This window comes from Calliopsis andreniformis, chromosome 9 (genome assembly GCF_051401765.1).
Source record: "Calliopsis andreniformis isolate RMS-2024a chromosome 9, iyCalAndr_principal, whole genome shotgun sequence".
Taxonomy (NCBI): Eukaryota; Metazoa; Arthropoda; class Insecta; order Hymenoptera; family Andrenidae; genus Calliopsis; species Calliopsis andreniformis.
The window spans coordinates 2,196,731-2,222,815 of record NC_135070.1 but is presented as its reverse complement, the minus strand read 5'-3'; the positions used below and the strand labels follow the sequence as shown (position 1 = coordinate 2,222,815).

At 32.8% G+C, this 26,085-nt stretch overlaps 4 protein-coding genes across 13 annotated transcripts; 2 read left to right on the top strand and 2 right to left on the bottom strand.

Annotated features, from left to right (window-relative positions):
- Nucleotides 1-269: 269 nt before the first annotated feature.
- On the bottom strand, nt 270-1,899 carry LOC143182832 (transcription factor 15). Of its 3 annotated transcripts, none has more exons than XM_076384100.1 (4): nt 1,827-1,874; nt 1,678-1,760; nt 642-942; nt 270-474 (listed from the first exon to the last, which is right to left on the bottom strand). In XM_076384100.1, the coding sequence occupies exons 2-4, from the start codon at nt 1,752-1,754 to the stop codon at nt 367-369; spliced, it is 486 nt and encodes a 161-aa protein (XP_076240215.1). In that variant the 5' UTR covers nt 1,755-1,760; nt 1,827-1,874; the 3' UTR covers nt 270-366. The 3 variants fall into 3 exon arrangements, with proteins under 3 accessions (XP_076240215.1, XP_076240218.1, XP_076240217.1); XM_076384103.1 differs by having other exon boundaries at nt 642-894; nt 1,827-1,847; XM_076384102.1 differs by having other exon boundaries at nt 642-894; nt 1,678-1,899.
- On the bottom strand, nt 1,623-14,169 carry LOC143182830 (uncharacterized). 7 transcript variants are annotated; one of them, XM_076384094.1, is made up of 8 exons: nt 13,926-14,156; nt 12,755-12,896; nt 10,675-11,016; nt 10,459-10,539; nt 6,967-10,369; nt 6,151-6,429; nt 4,718-4,919; nt 1,623-1,989 (listed from the first exon to the last, which is right to left on the bottom strand). In XM_076384094.1, the coding sequence occupies exons 2-8, from the start codon at nt 12,800-12,802 to the stop codon at nt 1,896-1,898; spliced, it is 4,449 nt and encodes a 1,482-aa protein (XP_076240209.1). In that variant the 5' UTR covers nt 12,803-12,896; nt 13,926-14,156; the 3' UTR covers nt 1,623-1,895. The 7 variants fall into 7 exon arrangements, with proteins under 7 accessions (XP_076240209.1, XP_076240208.1, XP_076240214.1 ...); XM_076384093.1 differs by having other exon boundaries at nt 10,675-11,034; nt 13,926-14,155; XM_076384095.1 differs by lacking the exon at nt 1,623-1,989 and adding an exon at nt 2,876-4,619 and having other exon boundaries at nt 10,675-11,034; nt 13,926-14,155.
- Nucleotides 14,170-14,644: 475 nt separating this feature from the next.
- Nucleotides 14,645-15,953, top strand: LOC143183004 (protein dj-1beta). 2 transcript variants are annotated; one of them, XM_076384365.1, is made up of 5 exons: nt 14,645-14,758; nt 14,870-15,002; nt 15,239-15,397; nt 15,456-15,645; nt 15,720-15,953. In XM_076384365.1, exons 2-5 carry the CDS (start codon nt 14,913-14,915, stop codon nt 15,839-15,841), a joined length of 561 nt encoding a protein of 186 aa, XP_076240480.1. In that variant the 5' UTR covers nt 14,645-14,758; nt 14,870-14,912; the 3' UTR covers nt 15,842-15,953. The 2 variants fall into 2 exon arrangements, with proteins under 2 accessions (XP_076240480.1, XP_076240479.1); XM_076384364.1 differs by having other exon boundaries at nt 14,680-15,002.
- Nucleotides 15,954-16,088: 135 nt separating this feature from the next.
- Nucleotides 16,089-18,823, top strand: LOC143183054 (uncharacterized). The gene is made up of 2 exons (XM_076384431.1): nt 16,089-16,234; nt 16,405-18,823. Exons 1-2 carry the CDS (start codon nt 16,202-16,204, stop codon nt 18,628-18,630), a joined length of 2,259 nt encoding a protein of 752 aa, XP_076240546.1. The 5' UTR covers nt 16,089-16,201; the 3' UTR covers nt 18,631-18,823.
- The last annotated feature ends 7,262 nt before the right edge of the window (nt 18,824-26,085 follow it).

The following is a 26,085-nucleotide window of genomic DNA, read 5'->3' as shown; positions in this document are numbered from 1 at the left end:
AATTTCACAGACAATATATTTGGTGAAAGATAATAGCATTATTTTGAGTATAGTTGTGCCTGCGATTGCACGATATTTGATGTTCAAATGTCATAAAAGAAACTGACAAGTGACAAAAGATACTCGTAAACATGGATGCGTCGTTTACGTTGGTTTAGATTCACTTCTACGTTCCTGATCCTGATAAATAAATACTATGTCCAACTCTTACAATTATTCGCAAGTTATTGCAACTAAGATAACAGGCACGTTAGAATTAAATATGTAGATGCGTTTAATATAAAATTTATTAAATTTAATTTGGTGTAGATATATTATATATACAAGAAATGTACAATTAATTACATATGTATGTATAGAGTGATTTTATACATTGCTTATATCGAAATACGTCGTCGAACTTGTGGGAACAACATATGATGTTCTCTCGAGTCGCTGAGAATCCGAAACCATTTCTGAAGATATATTCAAATTCTGAAAATCGCAATATCAAATTCGTGTTCAGATTTTTTACTTTACGTCAGAACAGAAGTTTTGTTAATAGATTAATTGGTTAAATGAATGCAAAGAATATGTCACCTAGATTAAAATTGACATGTATGAAGGTCACTAATTCTGTTTTCAGCAACCACCGCACTTACGTGTTTCTTGTGCATTGCAAGGCAAAAGGTGCAAACTTGAGGCCTTGTTTGTGAATCAGCCCAACGACCCGACCCATAAACATTGTTGTCATCGATACGTAAACAGGGCTGATTTATAGGCCCTGCAACGAGGACAGCATCCAAGTGGCTGATGTAACTGCTGGCTAATCTCAAAGTTTCTATTTTCGATAATTTCCTATCTGCAGGTTCCGTCGGTATTAGTGTTCTCAAGGTACTGAAAGCCGTGTTCACACTGCACAGTGAAGATCGGATTTCTTGAATCTCATGGCTCGCCGCATTCCTTACCATTCACAAATGAATATCCACAAGTTTTCAGAAATCAATAATGTAGGTTTATGGTAATGATTTAGATTTATGACATATATATTATATATGGCATACTTTTATAGAATAAACGATTTCATTGTAGATAACAAATAGGAATCGGTTTTAATCGTACAAATTTTAGGTTGCTACTTATAGCATTTCAATTACAAATCTCTTTAGTATTTTAGACATTGTACATTTTGATTTAATATTCTGATTTTTATAAGAAAATAGAAATTTAGGAAAATATTTTTCATTTTAGATAAAAGTTAGCATTTGTATACACATGCTAAATAGTAAAATGTATAAATACAATGCTTAATAGTACTATATTATTACAACTAGACTGCCGATTTCTATGCATTTTTGGGAAATTTCAATGCGCAAAAGAATATAGAATCTATATAATACGGGAAAATGTAGAAATTATTAAGAGATAAATACACTTTATAATATGTGAAGGGTGGAGAACGTCTTTAATTAGGTTCCATTTCTCTAATTCTATATATGAAAATAGGAATTTGCATAAACATCCGCAATCTAATTACAACAATAAGTCAATAATCAACTTCCTGGTAACGTACTTGGGATGCTTAGAAAATATCAGTAGAAGTTAAAAAGTTAGTAAAAATACGTAGATATTTTAAAAAAAAATAGAGCATTAGAACTGCAGTATTTTATTGAAGAAAACAAAAAAAATTATTTTCACCTATGAGTACGGTCTCTTTCACGCGCATTCGCTTGACAACGTTGTTTTGATGATTCCTCTCCCTTTCGTGCAGCCATACCGAACTGTTATCAGTTAATCGTTATACTACGTCAACTTAAAAGAGCTGTCCGACTGCACTGCTGGCTTACTTATGTATGACTAAGTGCCGCTGTTTCCTTCGTTTCCTCCAGGATTCCCTCTTCTCCAGTGTGTCACTTTTAACCCCGCCCCCTTCCCCAGCCCTCGCATACACATGTGAACTGCACGTGCATCCGATCAGGAACGAACACGAAGCACTTGCACGATGCTCCACTAGTAAAAACAGAATATATTAATCGATGATCTCGAAGAAGATCCACGGGAGGGGAAAAAATATGGATAGGTTTACAACGTGTTAGAAATGAGGGAATGGTAAAATAATATAAGCAATAACAGATAGAAACCGAACACAATTCCAAGGGGTTTGGAGAAGAATTTTCATCCGAATATGACATGTTATTTGTACTTTTTCAGGCATATTAATATTTGAAGGGTGCAAGGTGAAAAATTGTTAGAGATCAAAAAATGAAAAAACAATGACATTGTATGAGCAATAAAAAAATAAATAATCATGCAAGTAAACTACCACCTAATAATTGTGATAATAATTTAAAGGAAAAACAGCAACTATTAAACCGACGTTTTTAAAGTATTTCTACCGCGCTTAATTTCTTTCTCCTAAAAATTACAGTTTTATGAATTTCGTTGATTTTCTCCTGCACCATTTGACTGAAAATTAAAATAAAAAATAGAGAAAGCACTGATTATTCAAATATAGTTAAAAATTATTACCTTCTTAATAAAATGTTACAATTGTAAAATTTCCTGCTATTTTAAATTACAAAAGGCAACTTTTCTTTATTATTTGCCATTTCATAAATGGCATCTCGACAATATCGTCACTAGTGCTTCCTACAGACGTACTAGCGGTATATGTTATGACTCCCACACAAAGTGGTCGGAGGCTGGGTTTCACATTACGGTCAATAAAAACATGCCGACAACCGGTAGACAGAACGATGAAAACAAATTCCATGTTTAAAACTAATTAGGCTAGTTCTACTAGGTGCTTCCTAGTTGATTCACTGACCAGTTCATCTCTAGAATTTAATTTAATATTATAGCATGGAAACAAACTATATAAGATGACACCAAAAGATAGTCTTTTATAAGACAGGCGTTTATTTCTGTTCAGGGAATCCCGTGACAGGCAAACTGGTTAATAAGAAATTATACAATAATTCATTTTCCTGATTACAAGATTTCATTTTAGTGTGTGTATCTTCCCCTCCCGACTTCTCTCCTAGAGTACACAGATTAAGAAAAAGTCTGCTTGTGATTTAGTTAAGAGTGATGTAAATGATAATTCCTTCACAGGGATATTTATATTATAGTAAGTAAAATATATTACAACCTTGTGTAAGATGCAAGCAGACAAACGATAATACATCGATTATTGATTTTCCGCAACATAAATCATACTTTTGCTATTCTAAAATGATTTTAGACGCTACCTATGGAGAAATTAAACAAAAGAAGATACAATTATAAAGCTGAACGTTTCTATGAAATATTTGCTTAAATAGTTAAATAACTAGATTACATCGAATTAATCGTATAGGCGGAAAATTTTTACAAGTTTCGAATAATCATCAGAATACAAACGATCTATTTATTTTGTTTGAATTTGAAAAACATTTGTTACGCATCGATTTCCAGCGCCTGCACTATTACAGGATATATGTATATATATATATATTTTTTTGTAGATTTATACGGAGCGCACAACCATGGAAGATAATGCGCTGTTTCTCTATAAACCTTTCTTAAACTTTGGTCACTTTGTTACAAAGTTTTATTATTTGCTAATCAGCCGCTCGATCGAACTAGTATCAAACGTTCGTGGTCTTCCTGGGTAAAATCTTAAAAGATACAATATATAGAAAATATACAAATCGTCCGACACAGAAATTACAATACTATTAAAACTTAGGTTACATCCTTATATACGCTAAATCACGGAAAATCTGTGACCTATCCGTGATGGAGCACACGAATAGCTCTAAAAATGTTTGGAAGTTACTGTCTACAAATTATAGGATTATTATCGATTTCGAAAATACAATTCATATTATTCATTGTTATTAATTTAATGGTGTAAAAACGAATGAGAGAACTCAATCTATTTTATGTGCAAGCACAGAAAGACTAAACAGTCACGGTGAACCATTTCCCTTTGAACACTTTGGCATTATCACCGCATTACAAATCAAAATTGAACGAGAACAAATCTCTTATTTGAGCATGAAGTAACATCGTGGACTTGTAAATATAATTATACACACATGTATACCTAAGGATTTCAAACAAATTTACACATGTTAAAGCGGTTGCTATGTATATATATATTTTTCAATCCTCTATGGCGCTAGATGAACCCTAGCATTATTCTGAATAATTTTTGTAATCGTGCTGTATTTACACTAAAAAAATGTTACCTGACGTAACAATCCTTATGTTTCTTTTCTACATCTTGCATTCAGTTATATAGCTTTTTAAGAGACAGTAAAAATAATTTTTGTTTCTAAACGTAAGGTCAACGATCTTTAGCAGATCTTTTCCCTCTCCTTTTATTTCTTCCATTTTATCTCTTTGATTCCTACACTCTTGCACCATTATTTTTAAAAATTACGGTAGCCAAGCACCGCGACAATGATTTCTCGTTAATTGCAGACATAACGAGACAAAACATTGCATTTCTAATTACGAAAGGTAATCGTTAGAGAATATGTGTATATATATATATAAATATTTATATATATAAATACAATTATACTTAAGGGCGTGATCCACGTGCAGCTTCTTCCAGTGCGCGAACTTTAAGCTCACGCTCGCGCTGTTGTCTAAAAAACACCCTTTGTTAGTCCGATCCCACTGATTTCATTTAATCAAGCATATGTACAAGTATAATGCAAAACTTTATTATATTCAAAAGACAAACCTTAGATACTCCTCATGATGAGCGACGAGCGATGCGTGCGGCGGAAATCGGTCACGTTCCATCATCAGATGACGTTGTAATTGCTCATGATGCGCTGCTGCCATATCCGCGTACGGTCTGCCAAGAAGTTCAGCAGGATGAAGAGCCAGTGCTGGATCGCGTGGCATTAAACCTGGTCGAGGGTAATTCGCACCTGCTGCCGCTATACACGTGAAACACATTAGTTTAACATAAATGATGGAATCGTACACCTTTGTTGAATAAATATCAAGCGTTGAAATGTATAGGATGAATAGACATGCATGATGGAGCATATGAGATTTCTTCAGTGATATATAATTCACTGACATTCCCGATTATTTCTTTAGTTCTAGTCGAGACAAGATCAATTAGTCAATGTTTATGTACCGTAAAAATAGAAATAGTAATGACCCTATACGATTAAAGGATTTTGTTTCGACTCTAATATTGGTGATGATGATGATGATGGTACGTCACAAATTAATATGATACACTAACAAACGTATACAAATGTTACATGGCTTGTTAAATTGATAAATTAGACTCGTATTCATTATATGCAATTTTCCAAGTAGATACTGTGCAAAGAGGAATCTCTATGTATTCCATTCATTCATATATACACACACACGCAATCTTCACACACGTCGCACACTTGCACATTATTTGAACGTAAGTCAAAAGCTCGTAGAATTTTCGTTTATTGCTAATACCTCCACCAAAAGCTTGATGATCGCAAAGCTCGGTGCCAAGTTCTAATGGCGTAGCGAGAAAAGCGACAGAAAAATGCAAAAAAAAGTTTGCCGTAGAGAAAAATTTGTCTTTTTGACTATCTTGCTTTCAAGTAAGCTTTTATGGTAGTTAAAACATTCTCTTTTTAGTAATAACTCCCAACTGATGTTAAATTGACTGAATGAAAAGCACGTTTCAGTACGCTTACACGAAATCGACCGCTTTACCGATCGTAATCTATTATAAAAAACTAAAAGAACGATATTTCATAATTACAGAAATTACATTTTTCAACAATTAACTAAAATTAATTCTATTTTTTTTCCTGCACTTCTTTTATAAAAGAATACTTAATATTCTATACTTTGTTTTCAATAGCGACAATGTATTTTTGATTGCATCGATATAATTCTGAACTAGTTATTGGATTACCTTTCTATTTTTTACTCTTGAACGAAAATATGATGTGGATCAAATAATCCAAATAAAAGTTCTCATGTTCTTTAGACATGTAGACTCATCGGTACCAAGTATATAATGTGCCAGGGAACTTAGCAAATATCTTTCTGAGTGTCAGGTATATTTTAAAAATAACTCGTCATTCTTAAGTCTGGGCGGTCGGTGAAAGGGGCGATCATCGTGCAGGAGCGTATTCAGACATCCTGATTTGTAGGACCTACCAGGCAGGGGGAATCCAGCTGCAGCCGCAGCCGCTTCTTGCTGTTGCTGAGCCTGTTGCTGGGCCTGCTGCTGTCCCGGATGTAAGTGCAAGTGCGTATGCGCATGCGTATGCGCGTGAGTGTGAGCATGATACTCGGGCGATATACCAGCCATCTGCAACCGGACCATCGGGTCAGCAGCTAGAGCCAGTCGCTCGTCCAGCTGGCCATGGTGATGAGGCGCCACGGGATGGCCAGCCCCTGCACCCGCTGGCCCCCCGCCGGCTGCAGTCGGTATCCCTAAACCCGACAGCGCCTCCGTCAGATACTGTTCTGAGTCGTACCCTTAACGCTAGCCAACTACATCTTTCTCCTGACAACGACTTTTTGCTTTTTGCCGGCACTCTTCTGTCAAACGTACTACGTTTCCGATTGATAGCTGTGTATCGAATGACTGAACATTTGAATAGCAATAATATTATTCATTCTGAACCAATTTGAGACATACTCACATAAATAGAAAATACATATATAACGGTAAAACTATTTTGAAACAGATTCCATTAAAATGCGTTTCCTTCAATCATAGTCTCTACTTATATGGAGAGTGACATGGAATCAATATACTTTGAACTGAATTTATTATAATAAATATGAGACTACCAGTCACTGCATCAGCAGCCAACATCCGGAAACGATCACTATCTCGCTCTATCCCTATCGTCGTAAATTTTAAACCCTGATCCGTTCACTTAAAATCAGAATCGTCATTAATTTCTGTTCATTGCACTATGCGAGAAGAAAGATATGCGTATTCGGGAAAGCGGTAAAAGTTACCTAATCTTTCTAAACGTTCTCTTTCCAACTGACTCGGTCCAGGGGGGGCACCATACAAGCCAAACTGATGCAAAGCTTGAGGAGGTCCTGAAGGTCCAGGTGCTAATCCTGCTGCTGCGGCGTAACGACGATGTATCTCTAGCCAGTGCGGATCTACCGGTGCTGGCATTGGTCTTGGTGTTCCTTTCAGAAGCTCTTCTTTCAATCGATCGTTTAATTCTCTTTCCCGTAGTTCTCTTATTTCCCGTTCTCTTTTCTCACGTTCTAAATGCTCCAATTCCAAGCGTTCTCTTGCTGCAGGACTATACATGTAATGTAACATAGGATCTGGTGGTGCAGGATGCCTAGCAGGTGAAAATGCAGCGTGTGGTCTGGCATATTCTGATAATTGTCTCAAAGCAGGAGTATCAGCGTATGAACCAGGCCTCGCAGCATATCTATCATATGGTGAAACAACAGGTTCAAGAGGCCCTCTGCTAGGGGGTTTACAAGCTTCCGGTTGCTTTTCCGGAGTTGTCATTTTTCTAGCCTGCTGGGCTGCTGCTCTGTCACGCTCTTCTCTTTCTCTTTCTGCCTGCTTCCGCGATCTTTCTTCTCGTTTTCTAGCCAATTTTGAATCTGGGACTGGCTTGAACATTAAATCTGTTCTGGTACAAGAATTATTCTCACCGCGATTCCAGTGCCGTAAGAAAATAGCCGACTGTGATCTGTGACATTCTGAGTCCTCGATTCGCGGTTCTGGCGAAGGACCTCGAGGGCTTGGCGGTTCCTCTTGTTCCTGCTCTATAAGATCCGGTTCTATCTTCGGTTCTGGAGCGACCGGTGGCTGAGGTTGTGGCGGTCTATGATGATGATGTGCAGAACTACTAGACGTTAGACACGTCGCGGATACTAATGACGGCTTGCGCTGAGTGTTGTGCGAACTATGCGATGAAGACTGACTATGGGAACTATGAGAAGAGATAGTCAGCAGTTTATCGTGGTGTAATGCTGTGGCTTGATGCATACTAGAAGAATGATGGTGCGTAGCTATAAGATTCTCGCCTTCCTCTCTGGTTGTCACACTGGAACTAGTGCTTGAATGATGAGCAGTCATCATAGTTGTACTCTCTTGACTCCTTTGAGGAGATGGCGGAGGAATAGCGTGAGGTACAGGGCCGTAAGGATAAGGTGGGAATGAGGGATATCCTCCGACTGGTGCATACCCTGGATAAGCGTGAGGATGATACGAATGCATGGCAGTAAATAACGAATGATGCATCAAAGGGTGATGCGGATGGAATGGATGAGCCATATGTGGACTTGGTTGTTGGGCTGGATGCATCACAGGTTGTGGAATAGACGTGGGTGGTGGAGGAAGAGTCGGTGTCGGAGATGCTGCGACAGCAGATTGTATTTGAGGGACAGGTTGATTACTAGACATGGAGTGTTTGCTCGGTGTAGGTGGTTTGCTAGAACTATCTGGATCTTTTTTAATATTTTCCAAACTCGGGCCAGGAAATCCAGACTGGAAACCGGGTACTTTGACCTCCTTTAAACTTTGAAGTGGATCGGGTTCAGGAGGAATGATTTCCTGTTTGATTTTCAAATTTTGAGGTTCCATTGGCGGGGTGCCAGCCAAATTATACATGGAAGATGGCTTTTCCATAGATAGCATTCCACTTGGTTGAATTGGCTGGAATAAATTACTCGGTTCGTTTCTTTCTGGTTCGTTGTTGTCTGACCGTTCTGGAATTCTTTCAGGTATTCTATCAGGTATCCTGTTATCTCGCATTCGTTCTGAAGGAAGTCTATCGTCTGAAATCCGTTCCGACATTCTACTTTCAGAAGACATAACAGTTAGACCAAGTGGTTGAGGTGAGCTTGGCATCTGAGGCATTTGTGTCATATTTGTTGGTACACTTTGTGAGATATTGAGGTTTAACGGTGGTCCCGGCATACTTTGCGCATTTGACATATTATCACCGTGATTTCGAAGATTTTGTGTTGGTCCCATGTTTTGCGCGTTCGACATATTCTGAGGCATATTTGGTGGCATTTGCATGCTCTGTGATAAGTTTTGTGGAACATTTTGAACAGGAGGAACGTTGGGTGTGTATTGCATATTGAGCGGCAGTCCTTGTTGTGTTGGAGACATAATCTGCGAATTCTGCATATTCTGTGATCCAGTCGATGCGCAAATACCACTGTTCTGAATTGTTTGTGACAAATTTCGTGGCATATTTTGAGTCATATCATTCATGTTCAACGGTTGTGACGTGGTCAAATTCAACTGTTGTTCAGGCTCCTTCATATCTTCATTAGACGGAGACATGGCTGGTTCTATTGGCATAGGTTCTAATTTCAATGGTTGATTCATAGCTATAGGTACATCTTCTATTTGATCCTTTGTTTCCACTGGTTCTTCTAACAATGGCTTCTTTTCTAAGGTGTGGATAACAGGAACAGATATTGGTAAAGTCTGTATAGGGGCTGGTACGGGAGTAGACACTGGCGTTGGCTCAGAAGGTTCTTCCGGTGTAGTTACAGCAGGACTTACAGGTTCCTCGGTTGGCACTGTAACCGGAGTGGGTTGATTTTCATTTGTATCACCTTCTCCTTCCCTTTCAGGTTCATCCATGAGAGAATTACTATCAGTTGTAAGAGACTCTGAAGGACTCTCAGGACGTTCACCGCGTTTCCGTTTCTGAGACTCCTTGTCTTCATCCACGTCATCCGTTTGAGGTCGTTTCTGACCTTTCTTCGGCGTTTCTGGCTTACTAGAGGACTTCTTCTTACTTTTGTCCGGAGTTTGTTGCTGCTGTTGCTGCTTTTCTTGATCAGGAGTATCCGTTCCACCTGTACGTCGAGGTCTAGCAGGTCTAGGCGTCTCCTTGGCCTTATTTCTTGTACGCATTCTACCTGGGCTATCTGGTGATTCCGCAGGCACAGGGCGGAACAAATATGGAGGTGCAGGTGGTAATTCTCCAGTTTTTTTCAAATGAATTCTGCATTCCGTACAAAGCAATAACCTGTCCTTTCCCGCTATCTGATAATCCTTCGAATTAGTTGAGAAACAGTGTTGACACGAATGCGTTGCTCCGTTTGTATTCGTGTCTCTGGAATCGCTGTCTTCCTCCGAATTGTCGTCTTCTGTCACTGAACTAATTTCTCCGCCAGGATTATTGCTAGCTGGTGTTCCAACCGGTACGGTTTCAGGTTCTGAAATGGGCTCCTTTTGGCTGACACTAGCCGGTGGAATATCTTTGGGCGGAGTAGGAACTTCCTCTTTGGGAGTACCAGCTCTTGAGTTACGTGTGTTACGAATCCTTCTGAGTGAACCCTGTCGCCGTCTTCGATGTGGTCGATTGTTATTTGCGCCTGGTGTTTTCTTCCACAGATAATAAAACTCGACCAATTCTGGCTAAAAGTATAAAAAAAAAGAAGAAAAAAAAAGAAATTTCACGACAACTTGCAGTGTTTTAATGCATCTTGTAAATAGATAATAATTACCGTATCTTTGTGAGGTAAGAGATCCTTTCTGATCCTTGAGAAATTCTTTCCAAATTGTCGAAGTCCTTTGACAAACCGTTTCTACGACATAGAGCGACAATCTTTAATTATAAAAACTTGATCTTTCTTTTAAATAATAAAATCAAATTTATAATTTAAAAAGAACGTACAATTAACTGTATTAAGTAATGTTTTGTTTTAATCTACTCAACTTACAGTTTCCTCCTCTGACCATTTTTTATCAATGCCTTTAGGTACGGGACATTTAACCAGAGCTTGCAACGCTCTTCCTGGATCATAGCCAGAGTCGTGCAAGATATCCAGAGCATTAATAGTGGTATCGTCACGAGAAGCAGCCACACAACCGTCGTCTGGGGATCCTCCATCACACATGCCAGCGAACGCAGCCATAGATCGTGCTGCCCTTAAGTACATCAGAAGATCCCCGTCTAATGCCATAGCTGGAATCCATCTTAGCTCTTCTCGTTCTTTAGAAAACTCTGGATCAGGAAGCAGCTCTCCAGGAGGTATACCCGGCCGATACTCAGGCAAACGGGCCTGACAAGAAACCAATTCCTGTACCCAAAATTCGGGATTGTGCGTGGTTAGCACCAATGCCAAAGCGAGTTAGTTGTACGCACCTATACTCCGGCTTGCTTTTCGAAACTACACGAGCCAGTATAATATTTTTTCCATTCTGTTCCTTTTGTTATAATACTGGTACGAGAAGTAGCGTGAGTACTTTTTAAGTTTTTTTGTGTATAAACTAATGATCATAAATATAAGCATGAAAAAACGAGAATTCAAATAATGTATGATTATTATATACACATGTTATAACTTCATGTTTAACATAATATTAGTTATGTTTACAATTACAATAAAAGCTATAAGAAGTTAATAAAGCAAACAGCACATTTATGTACATTTTTTTTGTTTTTTGTTTGTTTTTTTTTTTGTAATGAATGGAAAAACAAATGACGGAGAGTAGATAAAAAAAGGAAAGTATTATAAATGGAACATTACATGATATTTACAGAGATGAAAGTACAAAGCATTTATAAAAATGATATTAATATAAAAGTATGTACACATTTCCATAAATGTCAATTTCTAGATGGTTCAAGTAACCAATGGGCTGTTACATAAATAAAACAATTTCTGTATTTAACAACGATATTTCTTGTAACTTCACCGTGACTGAATACCACTATAAATATAAAATTAATCTTATATTATACAGTATTTCCCTACATATCATTATAGAAAGTTTCATCATAATAACTTGCATCATATTCAGGGTCTTTCAATGATAATATTAATCTGAGAGATGGTACTTAAACATCAGGATTATAATACTGAGCAAATAAGAACCTTTATCATTGTGACTTAAAGTATCATTGTTATTTGAACCATCGACATACATTAAAGTTATATAAAATATATATACCTGCTTTTCATTATTTAAATTTATAATTTCTCTGTCAACATGTACAAACAGGTGGATATCAAGATTGTAATTGGACAATGAAAATATATTCTATGAATGTGAACTTCAAGCGCTAAAGAAACACTGGTATCTCAATTGCTCTAAACCTGTAACTAAGTACACGCCATGCATTGTTTTTTTAAACTAACATGATAATTGTAGTTGATATGAATACAAGATGATGATATATTCTTATAATAGAGATTAAATACTTGGATACCTTAGTATTTAATAGTATACTACATTGTTCATTCATAAAATTTGTCAATAGTATTTATAAAGTATTTGTAAACTCTAATATAAATTCAAAATGAAACTTTAAATTGCTGATTAACTATTTTTTTCCTTACAGTATTAAATAATTATTAACTTAAAAATTAAATTTCATGTGAGAAGCCAAAATAGTAGTATAACTGTATTGTAATTAATATCTGTGATAGATTCATAAGTAGTACAGATTCAAATATTTGTTAGATACAAAGTCAAGTGGTGTAATTTTTAAATAATATACACATATGTAACAATTTCAAATAATACATATAAATCACTTTAACTGTACTATACTATCCTATATTTACCTACTAAGATATCTTAAATGCAGACATAAGTTAATAAATTAAAAGTTGTTTCCATGAAAAGTTTTAAATACTATAATAATGTAATGATATTATTATCTAGTGCTCTGATGATCATATTTCCATCCTAATCTATACACTCAAAAGACACATCATAAAAGAACAAGCCTTGAGTTAGGTACACTGTGCAATATAGCTAAGTAGCAAAAAGGTTTTCAAGGTAATGGCAAACCTGGTGCGAAGGGCCAACCCGAATCTCGCCCTGGGTGCCGGCAGACATCTCCCCCTCCTCCGAAGCTCCACAGTCTTTCTCCAGTGTTTCGAGTGGCTTCTATCTTGGACTTTCAGTAAATTCCTATCATCCACCCCCTGAACTGTATAGTTATTCTATCAGTATATATGTGACAATTTTTCAGGAAAAAGTACTTCTAACATGCTTCTTTTGTAATGACCCTTTTTTCTACAATGATGTCAGTTATTATGGCATTGTCTTTTATATCATGAAATTACATATTACTTCTTATTCAAAGTAATAGGCAGTGTACATAATAACATTAAAGGTAGACTGATCATTGATATCATAGTATTAATAGTTTAACTCCTAACTATGTAATATATTCCTAATTGTTCAAGCGAAATATTAACATTATTCTTTGTAAATATAAATTAATAATTTCTAAATTTAATGATTATAAAATATAAATATAAAAGACATTCTAAAATGTAACGCAGCTTGATATATTTGTTTATATAACTCTAGACACCATCAAACGATAATATAAAAATATGCATCTTTCCAAATAGTTCACTTGAACCATTAATTTCAACAGATAATATATCTACAGTAACAAACTTTCTCTACGATAAATCTTAAGTAATCAACATTGTCCAATTTGCATAATTAAAGGAAAATATGTTTCTTCAATTTCACATACTTATACGATTCATGAAAGAAACTGAATATTCATGTAAAAACCCATTATAATGCACTTAAAGAACACATGTAATTCTACTTTCTTAAAGTGGTTTTGAGTCACGGTGAAAGCGGTAAACAGTTAAATCAGGTGTACTTAAATTGTAACACTTTATTGTTAATTATAACACGATCGAAACATTCCAAGGAGCGATGGACGTGGTAAAAAATTTTCATTGACTCATCGATACGCAATGCAAAAAGATACATAAAAAAAAATACAGCTATTTACACAATTTCGTCATATACGCAGAAAACGCAAACGAAATGCGGGCATCGAATTTTAAAATTGTGGCGAATTCGTTAAATTATGTCGATGCATCGTGGACGATTCGTTAGTATTTTTCGTCGCATCGCGCCTCGCCTTGGCAAAATTCCGGGGAGCCGTTAAAATAAAGTGGAAAGCCATAAAATTTCAAGGCAAACTCACCCGTGATAAATGTTTCAACGACGTGAACGCATCATTCCTCCCGACACGTTTTGCTTCCCAGTGCACGCGCTATGAACGCGAACCCGATCGCGCCACTAACGAGCGTTAAAAACTCAACGATTCACTATGAATTAACCATCGAACATTACGAGATATTTAGCACAAATCAGTAGCCACAACACCCAAACGCAGCCATCTTGTACTGCGTTTTGTTTCGTTTTTCCTTTGTGGGGGTGCGTTCCGATTCCGTGCATTCCTTCGTTTCTTTTCCTGTCGATGAATTTTTGATGGTGATTCGAATTTCAAAAATGTCCTTACTTCCTCTGCATTTGCATTGTATGTTACTCTCTTATTACTTAAGAACCGTTTAAGTAAAATTAAGAAATTTCCATAGATTTCACTCCTATTTGAACTAGGAATTTTGAATTTAAATTACATAGATTTGAAATAATTTCTTACAATGATTCAAGAAATAACCGCATCATAGTAATAAATATTTCATAGGACAGACAAAGCATTTATTTAGTGTGATATGTTTATTTATTATTATTTCATAAAATTATTTATTTGATACAGTAATTACGCTTATTTTTCATTTATCTTCAATAGAAGTGATTGATTATAAAACAACTTTCTTTTATCTCTGCGCATCGATATAGAAATGTTATTTATTTTCATACTTGCACTTTAAGTGATATTTCTAATTTCTATCAGTTTATATGTTGATCAACGACATCTATTAAAAACTAATTTCTAAACATTTTCTTATGTGCATTGTATAGAAAAATTTTGTAAAACTGCATTTTATGACATCGAGAACAAGTATCGGTATTGTAAGTGCAAGTTATCTTTTCCTCCTTTATCAACGTTATATTCATGTTAATACTGCGTCGTATGCAGTCTTATCGTCGTATGCTTCCATATTTTCTGCGATCGGTTTATAGAATTCCGGCAATTTTTGAATTGAACGTCAAATATAGTACAGATATGGCGAAGAAAACGGCAATTTTGTTAATAGCTGACGGTTCTGAAGAAATGGAAGCCGTGATAACTACAGATATTTTACGCCGAGCTGGGGTACAGTTTTTCTTAAATGTTAACCTCAAATTATAATTTACGCATTAACTTGTTATCATATATGCCTTTTCATTTCTATATTTTTGTGATGAAAATAATTTTTTTTTCTTTTTGTAAAATTACAATCATCTAAGAGAATATTTTTCATTTCTTATCATTTTTAATAGTACATGTAGTATTTTTACTATAAGTTTTTGCTAATACTATATAAGTGATTTATTACAAATAATCCTTAGATTGATGTTACTGTTGCTGGGCTTGATGAGAGTCCATGTGTAAAGTGCAGTCGTGATGTTAAAATTTGCGTTGATGCAAAAATGCAAGATGCCGTCAAACAAAATTATGATGTTGTAATATTGCCTGGTGGCCTTGGTGGTTCAAAAGCTTTTTCATCAGTAAGTAGAACTAATGTACATGAAAAGAACATTAAAAAAATATTTATATGTTACATAGTCTCCCGAAGTAGGAAAGTTACTGCAACAACAAGAGAAAGAAAACAGAATTATAGCAGCTATTTGTGCAGCACCGACTGCTTTAAAGGCACATGGTATTGCTAAAGGGAAACAAATTACATCTTATCCTTCAATGAAAGATCAATTGACAGATGAATATAAATATTTAGAAGATACAGTTGTGACTGATGGTATGCATTTATTTCTAAAATCCTATTCAATATTATGTAAATGATATTTATCATCAAATATCCATGTGTTTCAGGTAATCTTATAACTAGTAGAGGCCCAGCAACTGCATTTGCTTTTGGTTTGGCTATTGTGGAAAAGTTGCTTGATAAAGAAACAGCAGATAAAGTGGCAAAAGGAATGTTATATACAAACTAAATGAAAAAAAAGTTTATATATGAGCAAATTATGTATAAGAAATACTATATTATTAAAACTAACATATAATCGTAGTTCTTTGTTTAATAAATTAATTGAATGCCTTAAATGATTTTTTGTTTGTTTATTCGAATTTAAAATACCCGCTCATTTTTCAACATGGCCGTCAAATTCCTAGTGCTGTTACCCATCTATGCATACTTGCATACCATTAATGGCTAAAATGTTGACATTTTATGAATGAGTATGCATTGTATGTTTTGCGTGCTGTTTTGATCCTTACCTTAGCCATGTATGGTCTAAGATATTTAGATTATAATTTTGTGATAACTCTATTTATCATTTGATAAAAAACAAACCATGTTTGAAAGTGATGATTGGGATCTTGATCAGGTAAACTCAAAATATTTTTCGTTCAAATTATGTATTAAACAATGTACAGTATTACTTAAATCAATTTATATGGTGTATCCAAGAAGAGCAGAACATTATTTTTAATTAAAAAACTATAGACATTTGTAGTTGACATGCAGTTATTTAAGTCTTTTAATAAACATTTCTAGGATATCTTCAATGATATAGATGACAAATCAGACAGAGCTTCTTTCCATGCTGAAGTTCAGGGAACACAATCAAAAAGGCGAAAAATAGAAGGTTTTAACGATGTCTTCTCTTCAATCAACAGTGACATAGATTATGATAAAACGAGTCTTAACAAAAATGTGACAAAGTATGATGACAAAGAATCAAGAAAGAATTTAATTCTTGGCATGTTTAGCAAGAATTCGTTAGAAGAAACGGTTTTACAAAATGCACCAAATGGGTCAAAAGAATCATCTGACAATAATTTCTTACAATCAAATTTTGATCATATACAGAATAATGGAAATAGTCAAATACCTAGGAAAAATTTAGTACTTGAAATGTTTAACAAAAAGAATATACAAGGTAAAGTTATAGAAAATACAGTAAATTCGCAGTTACAGAAAAATAAATTAAAAATTAAAAACAATAGTAATAATATACGAGATGAATCTGTGTCAAAAAGTAATAACATACAATTTCAAGTTTCTAAAGAAAATCTTCCAGAAGAGAGTATCTGTAACAAAGATAAACAAAATTCCTCTGTGAATTCAAGGAAACAATTGTTACATAATATATTAAAACAGCAATCCATAACAAATGCAGAATTAAAAGGTACTAAAAAAAATGATGCTTCTACTAGTAAACTTCCTCAAGTACAACCTAATGACAAAAAAACATTAGTCAGAAGATTTCCTGGACCAGCTGGTTTATTACCAGATAGTATTGATGCTAACATTCATTCTGTTTCATACTTAAGTAGTTTAGAAGAAAATGAGCAGATAAAGGAATCAACTGATAAAGATCTTCCAGAATATTGTTCTCAAAATACAAAAAATTTATTCACAGAAGGTGCTTGGCAATCAATGTTAAATGATCTACCGGATGGTTTTTTGAAAGGTTATGAAATTGCTAATATTAAACAAATTGCAAGTAGAAAAAAACAGTATAGCACGAAAGTGAAGTTCTTAGCAGGAATAGTGGAGCACATAGACCATAACCATGAAAATCCTTCTATTGTCCTTAAGGACTTTACAGATAGTATTCATGGAATTATACATAGAGATATATCACTTAAATATACTGGTTTATTAGAACCAAATGTTGTTGTATTATTACATGATGTAGGCTTATTGAAAACCTCTGGATCTTTTTTTTCAAAAAGATATCATATTTTAATCTCACCCTCAAATTTATTAGCTATTTATTCTAATGATAGTCACATGGAGCATACACCACATATGAAGTCAGTATTAGAAATTGCTTCAAATAGAAAAATACAAGAAGAAAACGAAGAAGAAAAAGAAGATGAAAAAGAAGATGAAATAAATCAGATGCTTACAAAAGCTTTGGAAGAATATACAGCAACAACCTCGAGACATACTATCGATATTGAAGAAAAAACAAATACTCCAAAATGTACAGTAGATTCTAGTATAATAAATTCAAATTTCAATACAATCTCTAATAAAATATTTGATGATACAAATGAATTGACGGATATTGATTTTATGGATGATTGTTTTTCAGTTTCTTCTAATATAATTACAAATTCACAGAATGTAATAAAGTTTAATAATTCAGTGTCTAGTAATTTAAAACAGATAGACAAAAGAAATAAGCAACAGATAATTGAAAAATTTCCCAAAAGGGAGAAGGAGGAATTAATAGAAGAGGATGATAGAAAACGAAATTCAGAAAATTTATTGGAAAATTTAAAAAAGTTTTCCTCAAATACAATTGTAAAGAAAAAGTTTTCTCATACTTCAAATAGCTTACAAGCAAATATTGAACATCCAATGTCTGAAAATATTTGTATAGAAAAAGTTAAACCAAAAGTGTCAAATGATACGTCTACAAAAAAATTAAACACTAAAGAACGTACTATAAATACATCACAAGAAGAATTAAAACCTGTGGTCAAAGAATTACAGACATCTTGTCAAAGTAAAATAGAAAGTGTTCAATTCAATAATAATAAAGATAGGGATAGGCTTTCTATACAATCCAAATTAATGAATTTTAGACATGTAGATGAGTCACCTGATCAAGGAAAGATTAGTAATGTGCTTCAAGATGAGCAGTTGTCTGAAAGTCGAAATAAAACATTTGAAATGCTTTGTGATACTGAAAATGATCCTGATGATGAAATGTTATCTCAGTTAGATATGGATACTATTCTCAGTAATTATAATGATAAAATATAATAATAATAATAATAATAAACAGTCTTATGAGAACTATCTTTAACTGTTGAAAATCATGAAATATGTACAGAAGCAATGAACAATATTTTAAATATGTGAGATATTGAGACTGCATATTTTAGTAAGTTTGTAAATTAAGAAAGTTATACACTATTTCAAAAATAATAATACATTTATAAATAGTTTTCAAATATTTATGTTTGTACTAAGTATAGATAACAAAATAAATATATTTTCACCAAACTCGATTATTAAATATGTTTCAAAACGAAAATAATGAAAAATCAGATAGTAACTTATTAGAGCAGATAAGTTAATTGGAATAAGGTCAGGACCATTTCATTATTCGATTATCGCGTCAAGTCGTTTATTATTCAAAATTTTATTTTTTAATTCAAGGTTTCTGTAACACATTCCTTTGCTGATAAATATCAGCGCATATGTCTGAAATGACATTTAAGTACATATGTTTTGTTTTCTCTATGATTAAATACTGATAAAATCTTCTATTGAAGATTATTCTTCCAAATCCATTGAAGAATAATCTGATAGTGAAATACATAATCTACAACATACTTTGAAATTTACAGAAACATTTTAAAAGCTTACATACTTTCTTAATGTATTATACAATGTGTTCTTGAGGTACTTTCAAGTAGTACGGAAGAATGTGATAAATGTGGCATTTTAATATCTTGAAAACACTTGAAAACAAAAATTGATCTCAATTTTGCTGACCTTAGCCTGTATATGAAACTCTTATTGATTGCGAGCGTAGAATCAATCATCTAAAATTAAGAGGTGGTCGCCACGAGATACGACTCGTGTATACGCTAATGTGAATCTATTGGATCAACCTTGATGTACCCTGATTATCCGATGGTATACCTAGGCATACGATCGAGCGATTATGAACCGTAATTTACTCACGTTAGTTACGTGAGACAAATACACATATATGTATATATGTTACAATGAAATCGCGTGTTGCATAGGATTTCGGGTAAAATGAGATAAATAATTATGATCGATTACAAGTTCTATTTATATACTTATTTAAGAAATATCACAATCGTTTACTCTGCTATGACAATGAAGTTTAACAATTTCATGATCATTATAATTGAAAGTCTGATTAGAAATTCTATTTTATATTTAACGGTTTATTGCATTTTAAATATGGAAGCCGTATACGTAATATATGAAAGCATATAGTTTCCTACATTCATGAGAAATCGAGTTTCATTTTATATAATAAAAAACTTTTGCTTTCATTAGGTACAGTTGATTACATGAGTATTAAAGAAATTCGTCATTGGTGTCTCAATATAGCTACATACTGTTATACGTATAATTACGCAAGATCATAAATACTATGATATTTTTTTCGCAAGACTTTGTTATGTTATACAGTAAAATAAATTTTTTTGTTAAAACAACTTCCTAAAATAGATTATTTTGTTTGTTTTTTTCGAATGTAAAATAACAAATAATACAAGAACAAGAAAACATATTGATAGTCATTGCAGCACTTAAGAAAAATAATTTTCTTAAAGAAACATTGAAATCTGTTAATCAATAAAATTGTTTTTTAAAAATATAATATTGAATATCTATATATCTATATAGATACATAGAAATATCTATATAGAAAACAAATAAAGTGAACATCTTAAATTAAATTATATTCAGTAAGGAATATCATTTTTAACGTGTTAGAGTTTATGGTTCTCAAGATAAACATCGATCGTCGGTAAGGTATTTACAAACGACAGTGTTACATGTTAGTAGACTGTGTGTCTCAAGATAACGGATCATGTTAAGAATTCTTTGTCGCTTCTGGATGAAGAACGTGCATAACAATGTTATCAGACATTTTCATAATACTTTCTGCGCATCCTCTTATCACGTACGGCGTAATTCGATTAATACCTGAGATTATGTACTTCCTTTAGTTGATTACGCTCATTTATTTAATAAATATTATTAACATGCGCGACGAGACGCAGAAACTTGATCCAATGTTCGTTTGGAAATGATATTACAAAGTGTTCGTAAATTGTTTCTATTTCAACCAATAAAAAGTCATTAGAGTAGAGAAAAATTTTCGACTGACCACTGTTTTTTGTCTGCATTGAGTTTGCACAAATTTTTTGAACCATCCATTCCGTCGTAGTATAAACTCGTCAACTAGCAAAGAAAATATTTATTCTCTTCCATTATATATTCATAAATGCTCTTACAATTAGAATTTCGTATATGTATATTGCAGTTAAAGTATTTTCATGTGATAATAAATCGCGACTTATATCGTTGCAACATGAAATGTCAACTTCTTTCGACACAAAAACTGTTTAGAACTCAATTCAAATTCAAATTTAGAATTCAATGTCATTTCCACGTAATTTAAAGTCATTTCATATTTAATGTCACAAAATCAAATCAGTTCGATTATTAAATTATATTAAGGGTGCGAACACACTACTATCACGTCACGTGAACTCACGTTACATACTATAGGAAATCTATAGTGTAAGCCGAGGTTTTTCTCTTGTTTTACACCTATTGTACTACAATATGAAACAAATTTCTTATAATATGTAACGTGATTAAGGGTGCGAACAAATTACTATCACCTCACGTGAAATCACATTACATTTCATAGCAACTTCGTTTCATATTATAGCAAAAAAAGTCTAAAACAAGGAAAAAATTTCGGCTAACACTATGAATTTGCTATAATATGTAACATGAGTTCACGCGACGCTTCACTCATTTCACATGATATAGCTTAGGGTAGACGTCCACTTGAGACAAAAGTATCGTGGGTTACTCTCAGAGAATGTATTCACTATGAGATACTGCGTTGAGAGTAACTGTTGAAGATGGATATACTATCTGAGAGTACTCTTGAGAGCAGCTAGCGATAATTTTCTCGCAGATGGACATGTAGCCCTAAACCTACATTCTTTATTGGCTAGGAAAACATTGGAGATTAATGAGCGAATTTCGATATAATATCTTTTTTAAATGAGTATGAGAATTATGAGAATCGAGAAAAGAATGAGATTTTCAGGAGGAATAAAGTTAAAGGTATTCTTCTGAATAAAGCAAAAATTGCTTTTGAAACCTACAGTATAAAAATAAGAAAAGTAAAATTTTTAGTATAAAGTTGCTTGGAAACAAATGGAGTTTATGTACCAAAGTTGTTTATTTTGATGCAATTAATAGATAATAATATAGCATGGTAGACTGTCAATCTTAGGAGCACCTATTACTCGAATATTTTATTATTTGAACGTTTTTCTAGTTAAACATTCTATTATATTTATAATAATTTAGTACAAAATTGACATTAACATATAAAATCATAGGTAATTCTTTGGTTTTCTTTTGACCTCTATTTTTGTACTCATACATGAATAAATAAATAAATAGTTCAAAATAAATAGGAAATGATTAAGATGCTTTAAGACACTGAAAATATATCAAACTTAATGCGAGAATATTATTTTTAAAAGTTGATCATTGAATCATTGATTAACAAAATGGAAACATATTATTGAAAATCATTTTAATAAAAACAAATCATTAAATACCGAAAGGAGGTGAAAATGTTTAAGATTGCTAAAAAGAATGTGAACGTTATTGTATTTGTAAGTATTATATGGCAAATTAAAAGAAAATTCAAATTTTACAGGTGTCTAATTAAATTAAAAAATTAATTGCAATTAATTAGAAATTAATGATAATCACTTGTCGTTTTATACGAAATTAAAATTAACTAAATTTCATGATGCTTTTAAGTAACTAAATTTCATGATACTAAACTGCGGGCATTTAACGTCATATAAAAATGCACCTATGAGTGGTTTCTAAGCATGAAATTCCATACGCAAAACACTGTAACATTCCTAACGGTTGTTTTTCAAAACATTACTCTGATAAACTCTCGAATCTAGATTACCATTAATATCCGGAAGGTCTTAATTATAGGGAGAAAAATACGTCAGACTTGCGAGTACATACATATTTCTTAAGCTCGGATGACGAATAAAAAGTCATGGATACCAATTAATATAAAATTGAGTAAAATATCTCAAATGTCAAAATGGAATTATGATAACGACACACGTGGCGTAAGTACATTGTCTGCGCGAAATTAATTAAAATCATAAACAACGTGTGAGAATATAACGAATCGTAGAAAAGGTGCAATATATGTGGCATAATGAGCCGTTCACGGGCGAAAGTGACCAACTCAATTTTCTATATTTCTTAAAATTTCAATGCCAAAACACTAGATTGATATTTAGCTTTTTATATTTAAATAAACATAAATATTTTTATTTTATGGAGTTAATCGATTTAGCAAATGAGTGGTTCATATGTATTTACAATATATTTTCCAAACCATGGAACGACCGGAAGAGACCTCGTTCTTGAAAGAGTCGAGCTTAAATATACCTTAACACTAAAAAATTTAGTGGAATCAATAAATATGTAGAAACTTTTGAGTAACTTAGTTTTTCTTCACAAAGTAACTTGTATGCGTCAAGTTTGGGCATTATCAAAATAAACTATTTGAAAAATGATCGCTAAAATAGTATATTACTTTTGTTGGATAAATATTGTTTGAAATAATTATACGTTAGTTTATTTGAAAAGATAAATGATTTTTCTTTAGATTATTTCGTTATTTGGCTGGGTTTTCTAGGGTTAAGTACCGATGCACTTGCTCAAGCACGATCTGCACGTGATTCACACGATATGACTATCCATTACTATTTCTGTTTCTGTATTCAAAGTGTGTTAAGATTTATTGTAAGGTGATAGTTTGTGTGCTATTATTCTTACTAAGTATCTATAAAACTGTCGTAAAGTCACAGTAATCGTGAATACACTGATGTGATTCGTTAACTAGAGTTCCCGATAACAATGCTTGTTATAGTTGTATGCTACAAACAATATTTCTAGCAGGTTTTCAGTTTAACAAATAAATACGTTATTAAAACATATGCACTTTTAACCGCATCAAGTCCTGATTGACATAGAAATAGCGGTGGATGGCCAGATTGGATGAAGCAAGCAGATCATGGCTAGTCAAGTGCATATGTACCTAACAAATATTTAAATTCGATTTTCTCGAGGATACTCTATATAGAACTTTATATACAAAAATTTTCATTTTATATTTCTGACTTATTTTTATACGAAAAATTCTATCTAATTATGCAATGACTTTGGGAACATTCTGTAGCATACAGCGAGTTCTACATTAAGTCTTCTCACTATAGGCTCGTAATTTATTAACGAGTTTATGGTGAAGGATATATTTTAGAAACTAATCCATGTACAGATAAACCAATTTGATCTTATCAAATAGATGATTGATAATGTGTAAGCAGCAGAACTTATTTGTTCTAAAGAATTTCAGGATATAATGAATATAGCAACGAGCTTACGCCGACAGAATATATTGTATTAGGTACCTATATACAAATATTTTCAAATTTTATATTTGGAAAATATGAATATATTTATAGTAGGTAGTTTTAAATCATAATATAAAATATAAAAAATAGAATATAATATAGGAAACAAAAATTCAATTGTCGAAATGAAAAAAAAACGAGTTACATAGTCTGTCAAATACGTAGCATGTTTCAGGAAAACACGAAACGATTATGACACGAGTGAACAATTGTATGTATACACACGCAAAATTTTCATTAACAAACGGATGCTAATTTGTGTCAGAGTGCTCATCGATGTGTGTAGTGGGTGCATGTAATTTGCACCTGCTATCATAATTCATCTTTTACTGGGAACGTTACGAAACTAGAAATAAGTGGCCATCATTTATCATACATGTAATCTTGTGACAATTATTTGTCTAATTATCTTTATTTAACCTTATGCTCATCTTGTCCTTTCCCTCTTTACATACTTTCAAGGAAAAACATGGTTCACTTTTTTAAGAAAGGAGAGAAAGACAGAATTATCTTTAATATTCATTTTCTCTTTTAGTGTTCATATACAAAAAAAGTAACTCACGAATTGTTATTACTATAGCGTTGGAAAGAACATTTTAATAGATCATGAACGAATCACAATACGAGTCAATCATAATTGATGAAAGAAAGCTTTCTCATAATACCATACGTGCTTGTATTTTTGAAATCGTTTAATTAATCGACGTTTCGTGATAGGTCACTGTTATTTCATTTGACAGTCACAATTTGATGTCACAAGCATTTTAGCACCGACAAATATTTCATCAATGATTCGAGCACGACAAAGATGAATAATCCTCGTATGACCTGCAATAGTAAGAAAAATAGGTATCAAGATCATGAGCATTCTCTGTAGCTTGATTTAAAATACGAAAAAGTTGTATTAGAAACACATTTTTTAATCAAGAAGGACAGGAATATCCAGATCTTCCGATATAGTAAAAAATGGAACGTAGATACATTACGGGATTGTAAATACATATTTTTCTTTCTTTAACTAAAAATATTATATATTATATAACATATTTTTCTTTCTTAACTAAAATATTTATTTTTTTCAATGACAACTTTCATAAAATAATATCTACTTAAATAAACAATATTATTATTTTTACTGTTTTTAAATTTTATTTATAATTATTTTATAAATGGTATTTTACATAATTAGCTTTTTCCAATGGTACGTTAATGCAATAAGTGAATACTGCAATTACATAATTTACATAAGTTACTATCTAATATGTTATACTTCCTTCAAATGAAATACATTTCTTAAGCATAGGATAATTAATTTAATCGTTTATAGCGTGACGATTTAGTTCAAATTAAAACATTAGAATAGATTACAAAGTTGAATCAAAATAAAGAGCAGTGAAGTTTTGACATTAATCAGCTATTTTATGTTATATAACAAAGAAAGTGTATTGTGTATTGTTTATTGTCCAGAACTAGAAATGATATTATAAACATAATGTAATATGGTTTTTTTGTTCACTGTAAAAATTAAAATACAGAACGTAAAAGTCAATGTAATGAGGTTCGAATAGTTTTATCACTGAATGTGCCTGTGTCTAGAAACAGTTATAAAAAGTATTTATTTAAAAGTAATACTAACGAGATACTTACTCATACTTGCAAGATTGATCTTATTTTCAAACAATCACTTCCATATTTGATTCATCATTTTTTATATTTGTTACCAAAACAATAAAAAATAGTACATGAACAATACAAAGATACTCATTCCTTACGTACATGACCTGCATTTACTCGAGATACAAATACTACAGGAAATACCATCAATAATTTTATCAATAGTTTTCTAATCATGACACTATTTTAATATAGCAACATTATGATAATTACCAGCGGTGGAATAAAAACTGTAAAATTTGATGACTTATTTTAAGCAAAGCCTTAAGTATTTCAAGATTTCAAC